Source organism: Rhinichthys klamathensis, unplaced genomic scaffold, assembly GCF_029890125.1.
Source record: "Rhinichthys klamathensis goyatoka isolate OS25496 unplaced genomic scaffold, OSU_Roscu_1.1 h1tg000328l_1, whole genome shotgun sequence".
NCBI classification, from domain to species: domain Eukaryota; kingdom Metazoa; phylum Chordata; class Actinopteri; order Cypriniformes; family Leuciscidae; genus Rhinichthys; species Rhinichthys klamathensis.
In genome coordinates this window covers 119,668-136,786 of record NW_026606843.1, presented here as the reverse complement: position 1 = coordinate 136,786, position 17,119 = coordinate 119,668, and the positions used below count along the sequence as shown (strand labels likewise).

Here is a 17,119-nt window from a genome sequence, read left to right as displayed (position 1 = left end):
TCCTTGCAGTGCAACGATAGGAAGTCACAGCAAGGTTCAGTGGGTGCTCACCCTGCTTTGCACTCTGTTCTATAGGGCACATTTGGGGCAAGTGTACTGTATAAAGGAAGTATTCAAACACTGACAGTCTGTGAGCAACTCGCTGTTTGTGAGGAGTCTACAGGTAGGTTATGACCTTGCAGAAGAATCGGCTTTGTGAGAATCTGTAGGGAACAGCAGGTGCATAATGAGGCGTTGTGGAGTGGCGACAACTCTGAAATACAATTGTTGTGCTCGCAGAAATCTCCTGCACAGGGTAATTACCCACCTACCCATGTAATCTCTGTCTCCTCCTGAAAAAGGTTTAGGCTCTACCAGAAGCCAAGCAGGAACTTTGCAGTGTGGTGAATGTGCCATGGCGTTATGCAGGGCAAAGACAATCAGCTTTGCTGTCTTATCTGTACTGAGCTGTGTGGTCGAAATTAATGATTTGTTTGTCCGGTTTACAATGCTATCCGGATATCTGTATGTCATCCTCCATCCCCATTAAACCTTGGTCTATTTCTTGAATGGTTTCACTCAGTCAGAATCTCTCTATCTAATGATGCCCATAGGGTTTGTAACATGCTAACCAAGTGCTAGGGTGTTGCTTCTTATTTAGTCACAGCCAATGGCAGCTTCATATTTGACAAACTTTGTACTGTGTCAGTGTTAGGTAGTGTTTTATTTGGATTTGCAAAAATGTGGTTGATCTGAATATCTGTTCAAGCATCACATCGTTTTTTGCTGAAATTCTCACTTTTTGCTTTTATAAGTCTGTCTGAGTGAGTTATTACATAGATTAAATAGTGAATAAATCATGGATAAACACCTGCAGTAAAGAAGCAAATGCTCATTTAATTTGACAAACTGCTCCCAGAACTGCTTGTCTCAAAACTGAAGCTTTTCTACTGGTGGCTACATGATATGCTGTACTCTGCAGTCTTGTTGTTTTTGTGCATAGAACAGAACTCAATATGAATGCTGATCCGGAAGTAAGTAATTCTGTATATGGCAATACAGGAACATTGAATTAAACATAAATATCTTACAGTATTAAAACTTTAACCTGCTTACCAGGCATGTCCTTTATGTGTGTGTGTGTGTTTCCACTACTGATTGAATGAAACGTGCTGGGTTCGGTAGATCCTTTTGTGTGAAATTGGGAATGACACTTTATATAAGCAATCATTCTGACTTTCATGCTTTATCCGTCAGCTTGCACTATTCTCTGATTCAATTGTGTGTGTGTGTGTGTGTGTGTGTGTGTGTCTGTTACAGTATTTTTTTAAACTGTTCTTTTATGAATGGTTGTGCCCATAGGTAGAAGCCAATTCACTTGCAACTTTAAAATTTTAGGGGCTGAGGGCTAATGTAAATGTGTTGTTCTTTTTAATTACTTACTTACTTACTTACTTATTTGACCCAATATTTACCTTAAATTAGGTTATCAGTAAATTTTTCTTTCAACATAAAAGTAGTCCATATGACAGCTTTGTGTCTAATCCTCCATAGCTTTCAAATCTAATTTGTGCATGCACATATTCAAAACCTTATCTCATAATGGCCACATTTTAGTTGATTTATTTGTTTATCAGCTTTTTCATTTGTTTACTCTGAAATATTACTCTCGGGCTCCTGTTTCTCGCTATTTATGAGACCATCAAAATATATATTAATTCAAAAATCAAAAACCTTTCCTTTTCTTGTTTTTCTTTTACACCTAATACAGATCTCATTGGTGATTTAGTGATGTGAAGTGGAGAGCCTTGAGTCTGTTGAGCTCAGATTAAGAGCTGGAAATTCAAGACTTCAGAGAGGGCTTGATATGTTAGAAAAGAGTGCAGATCAGGAGATTGAGGGGTTGACTCGGTCACTTTAAAGAGTGACAGAGGGTCGAGATCGCAAGGAGGAAGAAGAGCTTGTCAAGGGTCAAAAGCATAATTGCAAGCTCCTTATCTGGGTAACGGTTCTCACACTTGCCAGCATAATGCCAGAGGATGCCGGAAGCTCCCTTCTGCCTCACGGTTTGTGTGACTCAGTGCAGAATGGTACAAGAATGGGGGCTGAAAAAGGAAAGCGAGGAGGAGTGGAGAGATTGAGGAAGCGGATGCTGTTGAATGAGAGGAGGTGAATGCGAGCAATCGCCTATAGAGGACATCTGGTGCAGATAAATGTGCTTCAGTCACCCACCTACGTACCCTTGAAAGAAAGCATGCCAATATATCACTTCAAACAAGGGACATTCTCTGGTGCTGAGATGCTGCAAAGTAGTAATAAGCAGAGATTTGAATGAAAATGAGTAGTGTGCCCAGCTACAATAATTACACAAGTCCCACTGGATTACCTATACAAAAAAGCCCTTAGTCAGAGTAGATGATGTATTTAATTTGACAGCAATGAAAACAAGACAGTTGGGGGTAGAAGTCTGGTCTGTTGTAGAAGTCTGGTCTTATGCTTGGTCACATCTGATTTTCACAACCCTTGATTTGTTTTCCACTGGAAAATTCAGCAGAACTATTGACATCCAGGTACACAACAGTACAACATGTAGAACAGACTGTACCTTTATTTCTCATTGCATCTTTTTTGCTTATGTCAAATTGCACCTTCAGAATCAAAAATCAAGGAAAAAGGCCACAGACAGAATCAACGAGTTTTCTTTCTCTACCCACTAGTGTGAAAGGTACCAGAATAACAAAAAAGGAAACACATGCCAAGCTTTCTGATGGGTTGTATCTGAGACTTTAGTCTACATGACTTGATCGCATCAGTCCGACTAAAAAGCTCAGAACCTTCAGAACACCTTGTTCGCTTCCCTCAACAAGTTATGACACATTCTCAAAGCATTGGGAGGGTTCAGAAATAAGAAGGAACAGCTGAAAACATGGTGTGGGTGTGTAAACGTACACTCACACACAGCATGCAGGTCTTTATCAGTGGTGAGCAGAGGAGAGCTTCAGGGCAACGGGAGTCGTGACAGACCTGTAGGACAGCGAGATGCTCCGTGGTACCTCTCCCCTACTGCTACACACAGCTCCTTCATTTTCCCGTGGGAAAGGACCAGCGAGATCCAAACTTGACATGACGAATCAGTGTTTTCGCCTTAGCAGATGGTGGAATGCAATAGGAAGGGACAAACATTTCACAAGACTACATCTTGCCTAAAAAAAAGTAACCTTCGGTTTCAGATAGACAAAATTGGTTTGACTTCATGGTAGACGTATTGACAGCATTTGGATTTCCGGAGGAGTTTTCAAACAAGCTTCAGTGCCAGTCTGTCAACACATCATCTCCTGTCCACATCCATGTGTCAGACCACTGACAGTACTGTCAGTCTGTTTGTCAGGATAATTTCATATGGCATGACAAATTGTGAGATATGACAGGTAGTACATATATACCTGTTTAATACCTACTCGTGGTGCTGCTTGTGAAAGGATTTTGTGTGGGCTCCTATCATTTGAGTCTGGTTCTTATTGCTGGTCTGGAGTGCTATTCTGTTTCATGTAGTGTCTCCATCAACTGCAACCTAATTGTGCCACTACTTAGATATCCTCTCATCTTTGAAAGATAGCCATAGGGAGATGTTTTCCTTTTTTCTATTATTTTCCATCTCCAATATCATTCAGCCCGTCGCTTGTCTCGTCTAAATGTCTGATCTTTGTCTTTGTTCCCTGCTCTCTCTTTTTCTCTGTAAATGTCTTTAACTTTCTTTTTGCAAGTCACTCCCACCTATTCTTCTGAGTTCTGTCCTACTTGATTTTTGTGAAGTCAATATGAAATCAGATTTGACACCGTTTACTTTTCTTGGTCTTATTGTGCTCATCTGAGGATGCTATTTCACAGAAAAACATCTTTGTAATCTTTTTTCAAAGTACTTCTAAAAACTACTTTTGTTTTGTTGCTGTGGCACATTGGCTATTGGTTAATATTAATTAATGTAGTTAATTTAGCCTTACTGAAATATCAGTAATCATTAACACAGTATTTTAAAGCGTGTTAGTTTTAATGTATGTACAAATAATGTACAGTTAGTAAGGTGTTAGCATTGAGATGCTCTCAAGGGTGAACTTGAACTTTCATTCTCCACTCCCTGGTCAGAAAGTCTTTTCAAATGTGGCATTTCAGGAGGGGGGAGTAGTTCTCCACAATTGACTGTATACTCTGTAGAAGGTCAGGAAGCTCTGTTTTTATGGTCCAATCAATAAAATGTTTCTCCCAAAATTTCTTTTTTCTTGTTGAACATCATTTCGCTTTGTAATATGTCACATTACTAAAGTAAAATGGGGTTGAGAATGCAGTTTTATAGGTTTTAATCACGGACAGGCCCCAAATGAAGACCTCCTTTATACAATGACAGGAAATGGCTGAATAAACAGAGAATTTCCTTCCTGACCTTAGGTCCCTTATGAAAAAGGGTGATGACTTTCACTTAGATAACAAATGTGCAGATCTTTCAGAAAGTTGGGTTGTTGCCCTCAAATATTGAGGTTTACAACACTACAAACCTGTATGTGAGGCACACTTTGGTTTGAGTGGCTATTTGGTGCCATTTTGCAATGCGTTTCCACTAATGGGCTTGAACAAAGGCTTGTGGCGGAGACAGGAGCAGCCATCGGGGTTGTTAGCTCTGCATGTTGTTCTGTGATAAATGTCTGCAGTGTTTCTTCTCCATTAGCTTCCAATGGTGCCGGTGGGAATCACTGTCATATACACATACACACGTTCTCTTCACACTCTTTATTGCTCTCTTTGTTTCTCTCTCTCTCTTCCTTTTTGCCTGTTGATCCATATTGGAGTTGTTAGGGGTGGATGTTTGTTTAGAAAAACTCCATCACATGTGGCCATGAGTGTCTTTCTCTTGCAAGGTCAGATTTAACCCTCTTGTGAGTCTTTAGCAATCGTTTAGATGGCAGGGTTGTAAGTTTAGATCCTAGGCTGTGTTCATAATATCATACTACACTGTATGTTACTTTTACTATTTTTGAAGTAGACAGTATGTATACTGCACATAGTATGCATTTATATATATATACTGTATGACATACCTGGATAATCAACTGAATTTGCCAAAATGTGCTGTGTACAACAGAGCTGGATGTGCTGGATACTGTAATATCAGCTGCATTAGATTGTTGGAAATTGTTGAATTGTTTTTATGAATGCAAAATTGAATAAATAATAAATAAGTATACATATATATTTCCAAGATGGAGGCCATTCACTGAATTGCATATTAGGTCATATGAGGTCAAGTGATAACAGTGTAGCACAGTGTTTGAAGTATTTGTCGTTTTATAACACACATTTTTACATACTTAAAAAAATAGTTGGCAGGATGCTGTGCATACAGTATGTTTTAAATGATATGTAGTTTACTCTTTTGAACATAGTCTGAACACAGTAATGGAGGTTATCTCTTAGCTCTAATATTACCCCTTTAATTTGATGATTGAATGCAAATTGTTGTTAAGTACCGGTAAGTGTTAGCCTATCTAATATTACATACTGTTGTTTCAGTGAAGAGATGCATGCATTATTGCATGTTTGTTGAAGGAGAGGTGAATGTGTGTTTGATAAGTAGGAGGGGTGTATGTTTTTTCAAGGCTTGGGAGGAGAGTGCCGGGTGACACCTGTTCCCTTACGGCTTTGTGGACTTACTTGCTTCAGCCTCATATTGGAATGAAGGAAACGATTTTTAATCAGTGATCACTGTAAATCATGCTAGTTTTTATGATCAAGTCATCAATTTAGTTCCTTGAAGGTATTAAAAGAACGATTCAACCAAAAATGAAAATGTAGTCATCATTAGCTCATCCTTATGTTGATCCAAACCCGTATGACTTCCTTTCTACTGTGGAACACAAAAGGAGAAGTTTAGAAGACTGTTCACACTGCTCTTTATGCTACAATGAAAGTGAACTGTGAAACTGGGGCAAAAGGTCAACCGTGAATAATTGCTTAAATTAATGTTGTGAATCTGAAATAAATTATTTTAGTTTTAAGTGTTTTAGTGTTTCATGGTAGGCTGTCAGTGTTGGCAAGAAGTTTAATATGGATACAGCACTTATTTATTTCAGTTACATGAGCCACTTTTATGGTGCTTTACTTTGTCGCTTTTTGAGTTTGATATGCTTTAGTCACTGTAGATTTTAGTTGTATGAGAAAAGAGCAGTAAACATTTTCCGCTTTTCCGCTTTTGTGTTCCGTGTAAGAAAGGAAGTCATACAGATTTTGAAACAACACGAGGGTGATTCATTCTGTGCCGGCATAACAATTTTATGATTAATACACCCTCTTAATAGCTTCTAATTCTGTTAAATTTGATCTGTTGTAGCATTTTGACTTCTTACCTTGAAATACTTGAGACATATTTCTAGTTCAAAAGTTTATTTGTATTTCTTTTACTCCTCAATGAGTGGTGGCAGCCAGTAGTCATTTAATGATTGGAGTCTTACCCTTTGTCTCATATATATATATATATATATATATTAAAAAGAAAGCGGCTTGCTGTAGCTGGATTGCTGCACAGCCAGGCTGGTCCTTGGAAGCTGACTCTTGCCATGCAGTGGAAGATGTTGCCATGACGATGTGAAGGGGTTGTCATGCTCAGGGAGTGGCAAAAGCAAAACGCCTTCAATGTAAGAATGTGAGAAAAAAGAACAAAAGAAAAATAAATTAAGAATGAGAAAATGGAGACAATCTGAGCAACAGGCTTTTGATATAATAGCAAAAGAAACCAAAAGAAATTCTCAATATTGTACTAAGTGAGCAGCTGTGTACATACTGTAAGCGAGGTGGTCTCAACCCCTTAGACTTCCTTTGGGAGCATTAATGATGTGTATAAAGTACTCATGTTGTGTTTTCTGGGTGGGTGTGTGAACTAGAGTAAACCTGAACTATAAGGCTAAAATGATTTTGCCCACTACAGTAACCATTTGAGCTGATTTTTCACTATTAAAGCCACAAACCAATAAACTTTTCATTTCTGTCCTTGTCATTTGAATGACCTCTCTGTCAATCAGGGAGTTCGAGGCTTTCTAGACTTGCTTTTGAAAAATTGGTTTCAAACTCTCTCTCCGCCTGTCTACACTTGTATTTTGAGTGCGATTCATTGGCTACTAAAGAGAGTAAATGCATTAAACACAGTTAAAAATTAATTATTAGAATGAATATCATTAAAAGTGAGGTCACATTAGCAAAATTTCAGTGAAATGCAAAAAAGTTCCATTGTCAATAGCGCATGTATGAAGAACAGCTCACACACTTTCAAACCAAGCAGCTTTCTGGTTTATTACATGTTTATTACATATTGCTTGGTGGATTTACATGATTAACTTGAACATAGGTGAAATTTGTGTGGTGAACAATGCGCCTGAACACACCTCAAAATGCATTTGCTATTTAAACAACGTGGCGCAGGACGTGAAAATGATAACTACGTTGGGCTGAAACTAGCAAAAAACACTTCCGTCGCGCCACATTGCGTCGGGTGTATGATAGGGCCCCTAAACTTTATTGTGAATTCTTTTGGCCACAATAATCATGTAGTTAAAAATCTTTGCCCACTGTTTATCACTATGTACAGATAGCGGTTATGTTTGTGCGACTAAATACCAGTTTCATTTTCCCTACCGGTTACCCTCGGAAAATCACCTCCACAGCAAACAATATCCGCTCTGACAGCAACCAGACTCAAGTCCACCACCAAAAACCTTGTGAGAAAATACTGTCATGTCCTTTTCACACAGTCAGCATCTTGCAGTAACTAGAAGTCATTTTCAGTGAGAGTTGGTGATTTTGAGTGACATGAGCGAACCCTGGCGACCATCGCATGTCTAGTGATTTTAGTATCACGAGTTTCAAGATCTCATGCATGTCAGAAATTGTCGGAATTTGTCTGAGTTTGGTTCATAAAATGATCTGATGATTATCTGATTCACTGTCAGTCTTATACCAGGTTCAGACTACACAATATTTGGTAACACTTTAGTTTAGGGTCCAATTCTCACTATTAAGTAGTTGGTTATTAGCATGCATATTACTAGGATATTGGCTGTTTATTAGTACAAAGTGTGATAAGTGTGACTAAATAAAAGTATAAAGTGTGACCCAATATTTTTGTTCGTTACGCTAGTCTCTGTCAGATTATGCGAATTTGACTCCTTAATTCTTGTCAAGACGTGGACAAGAAGCATGTCAGTCTACACGTTGCTTCCCGACCAATCATCACTTGCCGTCTTTAACGACGTACACTCGAAATATAACAGTAGGGAGCTGGAGAGAGAGTTTGTAATGTAACCATAACTTTCGAAAGCATACACGAACTTGCTGTTGTTCAGCACTTCCTGCTGACTAGGTTAACTAAGGGTGTATTCACACCTGCCTTGTTTGGTTCGATTGAATCGAACTCTAGTTCGTTTCCCCCCTTGGTGCGGACCTTTTGGGCAGGTGTGAATACAGCAATCGAACTCGGGTGCGGACCAAACAACCGAACCGAGACCCAGCCTAAGAGGTGGTCTCGGTACGGTTCCAAACGAACTCTGGTACGGTTCGTTTACGGTGTGAACATGAACCGACCCAATTGCAAGAAAGCACTGCGCCTTTGAGTTAACAGGCTTCCGTAGTCGGAGATTTTGGCATAATGGTTTGTTATTGTTGTTCAAGAGAATTCCATTCCGGCGCGCTGTCTGGCCACACGATACTGTTGCGCGTCTTTCTGCGCGTCGTGTGTGTGCATCATTGGAATGGAATGAATGAATGATTGTGTGCATCAGATAGAGAGCGTTCTCTTTAGTCTAATCGCGCATAGATGCAAAAAAAAGCTTTTGCAGTTCATATAATGTAACGATAGTTACAATACAAGGATGATGCTGCGTTAAACTGGAAAAACTTAATCGCAAGCGTTAAAGGGATACTCCACTTTTTTTGGAAATAGGCTCATTTTACAACTCCCCCAGAGTTAAACTGTTGAGTTTTAGCGTTTTTGAATCCATTCAGCCGATCTCCGGTTCTGGCGGTACCACTTTTAGCATAGCTTAGCATACATCATTGAAGTGGACAAGACCATTAGCATTTCTAAAAAAAAAATGACCAAAGAGTTTTGATATTTTTCCTATTTAAAACTTGACTCTTCTGTAGTTACATCGTGCACTAAGACCGACGGAAAATCTAAAGTTGCGATTTTCTAGGCTGATATGGCTAGGAACTATACTCTCATTCCTGCGTAATAATAAAGAAACTTTACTGCCGTACCATGAGAGCAGCAGGCGTAATGATATGACGCAGCGCCTGAAAATAGGCCACCTTCCGTCAACACAACGGAACTATTTTCAGGCGCTGCGTCATATCATTACGCCTGCTGCTCTCATGGTACGGCAGTGAAGTTTCTTGATTATTACGCAGGAATGAGAGTATAGTTCCTAGCCATATCAGCCTAGAAAATCGCAACTTTAGATTTTCCGTCGGTCTTAGTGCACGATGTAACTACAGAAGAGTCAAGTTTTAAATAGGAAAAATATCAAAACTCTTTGGTCATTTTTTTTTTAGAAATGCTAATGGTCTTGTCCACTTCAATGATGTATGCTAAGCTATGCTAAAAGTGGTACCGCCAGAACCGGAGATCGGCTGAATGGATTCAAAAACGCTAAAACTCAACAGTTTAACTCTGGGGGAGTTGTAAAATGAGCCTATTTCCAAAAAAAGTGGAGTATCCCTTTAACATTGACAGCACTTGTTAGCATAAGAATCTCATTATTTGAAAGTGTGAACAAAGCCCCTCTCTATGAATGAACTTTATACCTTATCCGTCTTCTGCGCAGTTTCTTCATATTGCGTTTGTACAGAATAACACAAAATTAGTAAAATAAATATTGTACGAAATATCTCCATGCTGAGCCTTTTTTGCACTTCCTGATTTCCCTACTTGAGAATCCTTGTCCAATGAATGGACGACCTTAGCACACGTGTGGTTTTGTTTACAAATTTTGGTTCACTTGCAAAAAGAGCAGTGTGAAAGCGAACCGTACCAAAAAAAAAAAAAAAAGTTTATTTGGTCCGGACCAAAGCAAGTGACCTATCGGACTTTCCTGGTGTGAATACACCCTAAAACATTTTTATGAATTTTTGAAAAACTCCCACACTGAAGAACAAATTTTTTCAGGGATCGTTAGAGTTTCTCGCTTTCGTCACACTTTTTTTCTCGCTGTCTGACTTATTTTTTTTAACGAGTTTGTGTGGCAGTAGTAGCTACACATTGGCTGCCTCTGAAATAGAATACTTCCCTACTATATAATAAAAACTGTATGTGACAAAATAAGTCCGAATTCGCAGTAGTAGGCAAAAATTACCCAGACCTACCACTTCTGGCGAGATTGGTTATCAATGATACTCAAACTGTCTTATACTTTATCAATTTTTTTCTTTGCCTCTCACTGCACGCCGGTGTGAGGGATATTAGAGCGAGGCTGTCGACACCCTTGAGCATTGCCTTACAAACAAGAGAGACTGAATGACTGTCTCACGAAGAGACAAGGCCGAATCAATCACAACAGAAAGTGAATAAGCCATTGAAAGCGAGACGACAGCGAATGCTACATGGAGGAGATGCAAGCACACTATGCTGTTGCTGTGCTGATATCAAACAAGTGCATTTATTAATGACCGCCTCTGGGTAAAGTGCTAATAGCACCACGACCAGAAACATATTAACAACATGGTAAACAACACCAGCTATGTGTTTGATACATGCATGGGATCTGTTTGTAGAAACGGATGTCTGCTAGAATGCTAATTCTAAGACTTCACGAGGCATAACTTTAGATGTCTAACAGATTCATGCCATCAAAATCAAGGATATCCTGTAGGTTGCTGCAACTTGGTGGGAATATTCGAATTTACAGTGGCTTTAAAACCATGACAGTCGTAGCACATTTCATCTGTTACATTTGCCTGAGGGCTCACCATCTATCTAACAGAAGGGGAAATAAACAGAGCAGATTGCTACAAAACTCCACTGCTTTTCAGGATCACTTTGTGTTTGGTTACATTGTATCTAAAAAATAGAGCTTTACATTTGAAATGACTATTTATGTCTTAAGAATTAATGTCCTTCAAGAGTGATTTGTGGCATAGCTTTGTGCTTGAACTTCTTTGCGTCAATGCATTATTTACATTATTTACATGCTTTATTTGCAAAAAAATCTGACTTCTTCATTGTTTACACTTTGTACAATGAATCAGCTGAGGGTGTGATGATACACTTAGCTTACAAGACGATACACAATGTTGGGTTCACAAGATGAGACATTATTTTAACACTATTTTTAAGAAATCTTCAATGATGAAATATATGACTAGAAAAGTAGTCTTTTATTCGATTGAAAGTCGCATAATGCAAAACAATGCAGGTGCATTTTGAAATGTTTTAACTAGAGTTGCACAATTCTGAATTAATTGAGAATCAAATAATGTCATTTACGAGAGGTTCTGACAAAATGTTGATTGTTGCAGTCTATTTAAAATGTTTAATTTATCTGAATTTATAAAACTCTGAATTAATGATTCAATGACTCATTAATAAATACTTCAGTTGTTTTATTACTGAATGAATCAGCATTTTTGAACGAATATATTGAATGAATGATTCAATGACACAGTCACTTGTCACCACTTAATGATGTTATTAATACAATCGTTATTTGAAGCGCCATGTTAAATTCAAAAGGAGACTATTTTGATCGATTCCGTAGACATCAGTGGTTTTTATCCGTACTATAAACTTATTTGTGGTTGAAAAGATTTGTAAAGCTGTTTCATACCTACACATGATTTGACTTTCTCTGGGTCAGCATCATTGGCAGCGCAGATCTGAATGTTCCGGTGTGGTTTTGTCAAAGGTTTAATATACATAGGCGAATCATTGTCATTTAGGAATGAGATTGTGTGGGTGTGTGTGTGGGAGATCACTATCTTTTAACCATTAATCGTCGAGCTCTAGCTTTAACTAATCATCTTTTAATGAATATGAATTATCATCTGCAGTAAAACACAGAACAATATAAATGGAATTTGCCACAAAGTAAACTCCTTCATGCTGATATTCCAAGAATACCGCTGATATTCACCTCGACAAGAAATATTTTCGCCTTTTATTCAAGATTTAATCACGAGATTTCGTGGCACGCCTAGTATCAGCATTTTCTACCTAAAATATGTAGGTTAAAATCCTGTTATAAACCAAAAAGTACATACTCTACTGTTCAAAGTAAGATGTTTTAATGGTTTTGAAAAAATGTCTGATGCTTACCAAAACTGCATTTATTTGATCAAACTTACTCCAGTCCTCAGTGTCACATGATACTTCGTGTGACCTCTAAAATGCCGATTTGCATTTCTTTTTATTATCAATGTTGAAAACAGTTTTGATACTTGATATTTGATTCTTTGATGAATAGAAAGTGAATAAAGTCCAAAAGAACAGCATTTATTTGAAATGGAAATCATTATAAATTTTGTTTAATCCTTGCTGAATAAAAGTATTAATTTCTTAAAGGGGTCATATAATGCCATTTTTGTACAAGCTAATATGATTCTTTAGGGTTTAAATTAAAAGTTTGTAATATACTTTAAAAATTCTCATTAGTATTGTAAGAAAACACTTATTTTACCTGGTCAAAAACAGCTCTGTTTTCAGCACGCCGTTTCAGTGCATATGACTTTAAATGATCATGAGCTTTGCTGACTCCGCCCCTCTGTTCTGTGCGTACACCGTTTGTAACTCAGTAACACAATAACCATAACGCGTTGTTCAGTATAAACGTGGGATTATGAATTATATTGAGAACGTCATACATAGAAAACATGCCGTAATGTACCCTGAGTGTAAACCTTAGACGCATTCATTGTGAAGCGTGCAGCTAGCGATTTGCAAAGATTAATATATTAATATAAAGTTTAATAAAACGTTACGATTCAGCAGGAACACGAATATCTGGTACCGATCCTTTTTTCGTGAGCAGCTTCTTAGCAAATCCAGCTTTATTCTGATCCTCGTTTATAAAGCAGTCTGGTGTGTGAAATGATTCGCGCAAACATGAGAGCATTGACGTTGCTCGTGGGGAATATTCCCTTCGAAAACAAACTCAGCCACTGCGTCTTCAGCGGTTCGGATTTAGGAACATTAAAATGACTGCTGTGTTCGTTATTACCCCCAAGAACAGAACACCACAATCGCTTAGACGCCATTCTGCTCATAGACAGTGCTCCAGCGTATCAACAATGACCGCGCCGGTCCGCGCAGACTATGATTGACAGCTCTCACGAGCGAGGGCGGGTCTGTGTTGAAACGCTCCTGTCAATCAACAATCGTGGGAGGGGCTTCCGACCGTGTGACGTCACACGGTCGAACGGCTTGATTTGAGGCAGGGGAAAACATATAAGGAGATTAAAACAAAAACACTGGATGGATTTTTATCATTTTATGATGGTTGTGTACAGGCACTGCCAACACACATTTCAGTACAATCAACTTGTAAAAGTGCATGTACCATTATATGACCCCTTTAAAAAAAAAATAATAATTTGACCAGATTGTTTGAACTCCATTTTGTTGTGGGATATGAACTGCCGTCTCATGTATTTGTTTTGTTACTTGACGGCTCCTTCTATTTAGGAATTTCCAACCATAGGCAAGGTCTGTGCCAAAGCCGGTTTTTGAAATGGCCATCCTGGATGTCAATTTATGAGTCATGACTATGATTATGACAGTTAATAGTCCTGATTTCGGAATCTACCTAGTCTTATGCTTCCTGTGGGTCAATTTGATTGGATATAATCCCCTCCAAACAACATCAAAGAGTATGACTAATGTTTGTTTGTTTTTTTTAAACCAAAAAGCATTTCTTTTTTACATAGCTATTTTTGAATAAAGATGTTTTTCCTCTAAAACATTACCGATGCATTTGTTCCACAGTTCCTGCTGATTTTGCGTCAGCTTTGGAAACGCATTAAAGGATGGGAAAATAATTGTTTTCCCCTCATTATTCATAACCAAAACATCAATAATAGCAAAAAACATTTATGCATACAAACAAGTAAAATGAGGATATTTGTATTTATGGAAAGCCATTTCCAAGTGCTTTACTAGTGAATTGCAATTACAAAAAATAACAATTTAGCAGAAAATGGCCTTTTTATATTGACACGTGCTCAATGGCACCGCATCGCATTCTTAGTGTTACCAGAAGAGGTGCTATAGAAAGCATTATTAAAAACTAGGCTATATATCTCTTATTCACTGAAGAAATGAGAAGTGATGCCACTGATTTTCCGCTGATCACATCTTCAGTAAACTTGTTTTTTCTCTTTTCTTTTCTCAGCTAAACAAGCAGCAGTTACAGGTGGTAAAGGAGCGTTTCCAGGCCTTCCTGAAAGGAGAGACACAGATTGTCGCAGATGAGGCTTTCTGCAACGCCGTGCGCAGTTACTACGAGGCAAGAATCAAATTCCTTTCCATATCAAATATATACTACTTTCAATGTGTGCGGCCATTAGGATGTGACTGAAGTGTCTATAGTTGAAGTGACCTTGTTCATATTGTCCTTTTGAGTTTGTAGAAGTATTGTCTTATTATTGTGTTGTGTGTCTGCATCGGTGGGCACTTGCTTTATTTACACAGGCTTCAAACTAAAGCTGAGGAGTCTGAAACTGCATATTGTCTGAGAGTAGGTACTTTGTTCAATGAGGAACGAATTTTCGTATGAATTTGAAAAATATTGAAAAAAGGTGTCGTATGAAAGAAATCCGAAAGAAAACGTACCACATCCACCATGTTGTTGTAGTCATGTGACTTATAGCATCAGTTGGGCCACTACACTGCCATTCCTTTTGTAATATTATGCCTACAAGGATTCCTTCTCTTTGGTGGTTGGTTGAAAGATAAATGATGTCTGAAGGAAGTTTCAAAGGAGCAATTTTTTTTTTTAGAGCTGTTGGACTGACCCACAAAAATCCCAGATCCAAGAAGTGTTTCTTTTTTTGCTCCTGCAGAAGAAGCCTAGGACTTCGTGCTTTGGTCAGCTGATAAATTATTGAAAATTGATTGGCTGAATTATTTGTGTGGACTGCTGCACGAGTAGGCTTTTTTAAATTGCTTTACCTACCTCGGTGCCGTTTTCTTTTTCTTTCACACACTCACTTTTTTTTATCTCTATTCAAGTCTTTCATGTTCGTTTAATGGTACGAAGAGGCATGTAACGTTTCCAGCGAATAACAAACAGGCAAAAATAAGACCGCATCAATGTACAGTCTCAGACAAGCCTTTCGAATCGGTGTTTTTACCTTTTTACGTCTTTCATTGTCAATCACCCTCTTTCTTGCTTTCATCACTTTCTCTCTTAATTTCGTTTTCTTTTAGAACAGGATATGCCTCTCACGTCCTAACAGGATCATCATGTCATATCAGTTGACTCTCCGCTCTTTTAATTGCACTGGATGGGAAGCAGCTCTTTGAAGTTTGGTCTGATAGTCGCTCAAGCACATGTGAAGGACTCTGGGTTGGTTGATCAAAGTTCCAAATTGTCATTCACTGGCCGTCATGCAGAAATCAAAGCATCTTTTCGGCTTCTGTGGGTGTTTTGTGGCTTATTCCACAGTGTTTCCCCAGAGACTTGTGGACACTGGGAGTCTTGATTTTGTGTTGTCATTCATTATTTAGACGATGAAGAGTAATAAGAAATGTCTAATGGGGGTTGCACTGAGTAGTCAATTATTGGTTAGTTTATCACTAGTTTTGTTGCATCCTAGTTTTGTCACTCATCACTTGTAGTGCAGACAGTAAAAAAGGGTATTCATGCAACCTGTATGGAGTGCAACAGTGACTGCCCACTTCTTCAGCGGACTTGGTTCTGGAAGATTTTAAAAGCCTGCATTGAAGAGTTATAAGCCATGAACCAAACCAAGCAGCTGTGAGGTGAAGCACATTTTCTTTGATTTGAAGCAAAACATTATCTAAATAAAAGACAAGGTTTCAAGACTGTGTACTTACCAGCTTTTGTGAAGGAAAGAACTGCAATCCCATGAAGCATTGCTTAAAATAAAAAAAGGATGGATAAATATAAAAATAATAAAAAAGGTTGATTGTTGTATTAAGAACAATGTTAAGAATAACGAGAATGACAGAGACAGACCATGACGTAAACAGAAGATTTTATGGACTCCGGTACGTCATTGGTCAAGGCCACGTGTGACTGAATCAATACGAGATTCTTGTCTCATACGTGAGTGCATGGCCATATTTCTCCATGTTTAACCGTATCCGGCGGTCTGGAGTTATGAAATCTAGAACATCTATGGTGATGGCAAACACTTATTCGATTAGCTGATTTTAATTTAAATAGGTTGGTTACATTTGTGTATATAACACAGATGGAACTTTGTATTGACCAATCAGCATGTAGGATCAGAAGTATCCTTTTTTTAATGATTTTTAATTATTGCAGATAAAATTCCTGTGACCTTAATCGAACATTTGATCATGCAATGATTACATATGTTCAAATATTTGCCCATTTTAATAATTATCTAATGATGTTTAAAATTAAGAGCAAGTTGTTTTTTGTGAATTTGGACATTTAAGATTCTGACGAAACTGTATGCTATTGCATCTTATTTCATTATTTCTTCCTACTTCTCCCCATTTCCGTTTTGTGTTTAATGCTTTAATGGTCATTACTTCAGTGTGAGTGGACTGGCCTCAAATTAAAGCGTTTAGTTATTCTTTAACTCAACTCTTTGAAACCCCTTTGTAGACTATACTGAAGCAACAGAATGCTGCACTCAGAATCACAGTCAATTAGTATAAGCCAAGCCAAGCAGGACTGAGATCAACTCTGAAGATCTCATAAATCACAAGCACACATTTTTTATGACGACAAGCCAGGTTACCAAGTAACCTGTTGTATCTTAGAGCTTTCTCGCAAATAATCCTATTTAGATACGAGAGTGATTCCCCTAAATAATGTTAATTATTGTGTGGACAATAGATCCACACTTTGTTTTTTGGGTACAAAGTTGAGACTTTGTGGATCATACAGGGTCA

At 38.1% G+C, this 17,119-nt stretch overlaps 1 protein-coding gene across 1 annotated transcript in view; it reads left to right on the top strand.

Moving 5' to 3' along the window:
- Positions 1–17,119, top strand: part of cadps2 (Ca++-dependent secretion activator 2) — a 162,104-nt gene that overhangs the window by 25,330 nt on the left and 119,655 nt on the right. The window contains exon 2 of the mRNA XM_056271902.1: positions 14,400–14,513. Within this exon, the coding sequence (XP_056127877.1) occupies positions 14,400–14,513 (114 nt within the window). The remainder of the gene's footprint in view (positions 1–14,399; positions 14,514–17,119) is intronic.